Raw genomic sequence first — 2,375 nt, 5'->3', positions numbered from 1 at the left:
AGATAAATAAGAATTACCAGAAAAAATTAATTACTTTTGAGAATTTTAAAGGAAAAAAAAATCGGAAAACCGGAATTTAAATTTGTCGATTATTTGTTACAAGCTTTGGCATTTACAATGCTAAGACTCGCAAAATCATTTAATTACTAAGTATTCATTTTCCTTATCTGTGTGACGGTCGATTATTCACACATTTAGACAATATTATCAAAATCCGAACCAAATTTATTTATACAAAAGAATAAAAATATAGTAAACATTTTTTTATAATATAGTAAACATTTTGGAACAGTTCACAATTTTTTTTTCTTTTTGGAAGTTATTTGTAATATATTACATATGAAAATTGTTTTCATGATAACAGTTTCCGTGGTTTCTCGATTTATTTAAAACGTACGGAAACTCCAAACTGATAGGGTTTATTTGCTTCCAAAGAAAGATTTAGGTAAGAAAGTTGAAAATAGGAAAGGTTGTGGCCTTTTACGTAATTGTTGTTTTCTTTCAGAAAAAAATAGTAGTCTGATTCGGGACATAAAATAAACCCTGAGAGAGAAAGGAATTAGCTTTTTCTCTTGCTAGAAAATATCGAATCCATGGTGGTGATTTCTCCGCCCACGCGCATCTCACCGCCGCTGAACAGCCCCTTCTTCCGCCCCTCCCTCCATTTCGCCTCCGGAAAACGCCTCTTCTTTGGGAAAGCGTGGCTCGGTTTCAGAAACCGGTCACCGATAAAATTGGATCCGCGGGTTCTATGGAACTAACCAATGACGCCTCTTCCACTGCCTCGGTGTCCTCAGCGATCGATTTTCTGACATTATGCCATCGGCTCAAGGTATGATGATGATTCGGACAATGGGACATGTTGTTCTGTCTGAGAAGAGAGAACCGCCGGAAATTAGGTCGTGAATTTCTCTCGAATTGTTTGTATAATATTGGACTCGCACTCTTGCTTGAATCGATCCAACATTTAAGTTTCATTTCTAAGATAGTTTATGCAGTCGTTGAGTTTCGATTCTGAATGTGGAATAAGGAACCTCAAAGATATTTCTTCTTTAGCCCTTCAACACCTCTCGAAAATGCATGCATCCATCCATGGGTTCGTAAGTGTTGGATCTGGCATGCGTATGTGGCTATGTTCATGGTCAAACACCCTGAAGTAGCGAAGCTTTTTTTCTGGTCAAGCAGACTACGAAAAGGAAAGGATGGATCAATCAGGGGATAAATGGTCCTGAATCGATTGCGGATCATATGTATCGTATGGCTCTGATGGCGCTTATCGCTGGTGATCTTCAAGGTGCTGACAGAGAAAGGTTAGTTCTTTTCAGAGATTTCTGTGTTGTTCTTGATTTTGTTAAAGGCCGCTCCCTTTGTTCAGTGAAGACTATAGGCACATTCTTAGCATCTGTAGTGTAGTAGGACTGTAGGTGAAAGTAAGAAGGCATAGACAGGTTGGTAGAATCTTAAGTATTGTTATGGAATCATATGCGAAATATAATCAAACTTTTGCAAGGTTTAGTGAAAGATTATAATACTGCGAAAATTATTGAAGTGAAGTAACATATGATATACTATGGTTGCTATAAATTATCTCTACTGAAATGTTTAGGCAGGCTTAATGACCTGATATTGTATAAGCAGACATGTTTGAAAGTTAAAAAGATACAAATCAGGTATAAGAGAGGAAGAGCATCGATGAGAAATTAAATATAGACAAATTTAGCTTTCTCGTTGACCTTTGAAATATTTTGTTTGATTCTGTGACAATAGCTGCCCTTTTCTCCTGTTTTGTCATCTCAAACAGGTGTGTTAAAATGGCTATCGTGCATGACATTGCTGAAGGTAAATGCCCGTCAAATTCCCGGTTTTCATCTGATCAGGCCAGAACATTGCATAAGTCATACTGTCATAATCAACTTCTTTTTTACTAGGAAGCTTCACAAAATATTTAGAATCCGCCGTTGATTAGGAGGATAAATGCGTGTGAATAAATGTCTCGGATCTCTATTTTACCTTCATTCACCGTTTAAATAGAATGTAAAGTGTCAAGGCCTTGTTAGTAGAACCAGGAACAGAGATGCATTGATTTTTCGAGTGATAAGAACTTCTCATGCTGTTATAAGAACTTGCATGCATTTTTCGAAGCATAAGAAAGCAAAGTCTTGTCTAGGAATTAAAACATGTTTTGGAATAGTACAAATAGCAAGAGAGTATCAACTATTAGTTGTTTCTGGAGACAGCTATTGTCGGAGATATAACTCCTTCTGATGGAGTGCCTAAAGAAGAAAAGAGTAGACGGGAGCAAGCAGCTTTAAACGAGATGTGCAAAGTTCTGGGTGGAGGGCTAAGAGGTATCTACAAAGATTTTGGCTTTTTTT

The 2,375-nt window shown here is 37.0% G+C and overlaps 1 protein-coding gene across 1 annotated transcript; it reads left to right on the top strand.

The window, feature by feature from the left end:
• Nucleotides 1-696: 696 nt before the first annotated feature.
• Nucleotides 697-2,371, top strand: LOC104808481 (HD domain-containing protein 2; the record flags this gene model as incomplete). The annotated part of the gene is made up of 4 exons (XM_019201989.1): nucleotides 697-832; nucleotides 1,186-1,310; nucleotides 1,802-1,839; nucleotides 2,238-2,371. Coding segments are annotated over exons 1-4 (378 nt in total), but the record flags the coding sequence as incomplete, so codon positions are not given.
• Nucleotides 2,372-2,375: the final 4 nt, after the last annotated feature.

The sequence above is a fragment of the Tarenaya hassleriana genome, unplaced genomic scaffold (assembly GCF_000463585.1).
Source record: "Tarenaya hassleriana unplaced genomic scaffold, ASM46358v1 Cleome1484, whole genome shotgun sequence".
Taxonomy (NCBI): domain Eukaryota; kingdom Viridiplantae; phylum Streptophyta; class Magnoliopsida; order Brassicales; family Cleomaceae; genus Tarenaya; species Tarenaya hassleriana.
The sequence above is the reverse complement of the archived record's forward strand: the minus strand, read 5'-3'. Positions and strand labels throughout refer to the sequence as shown.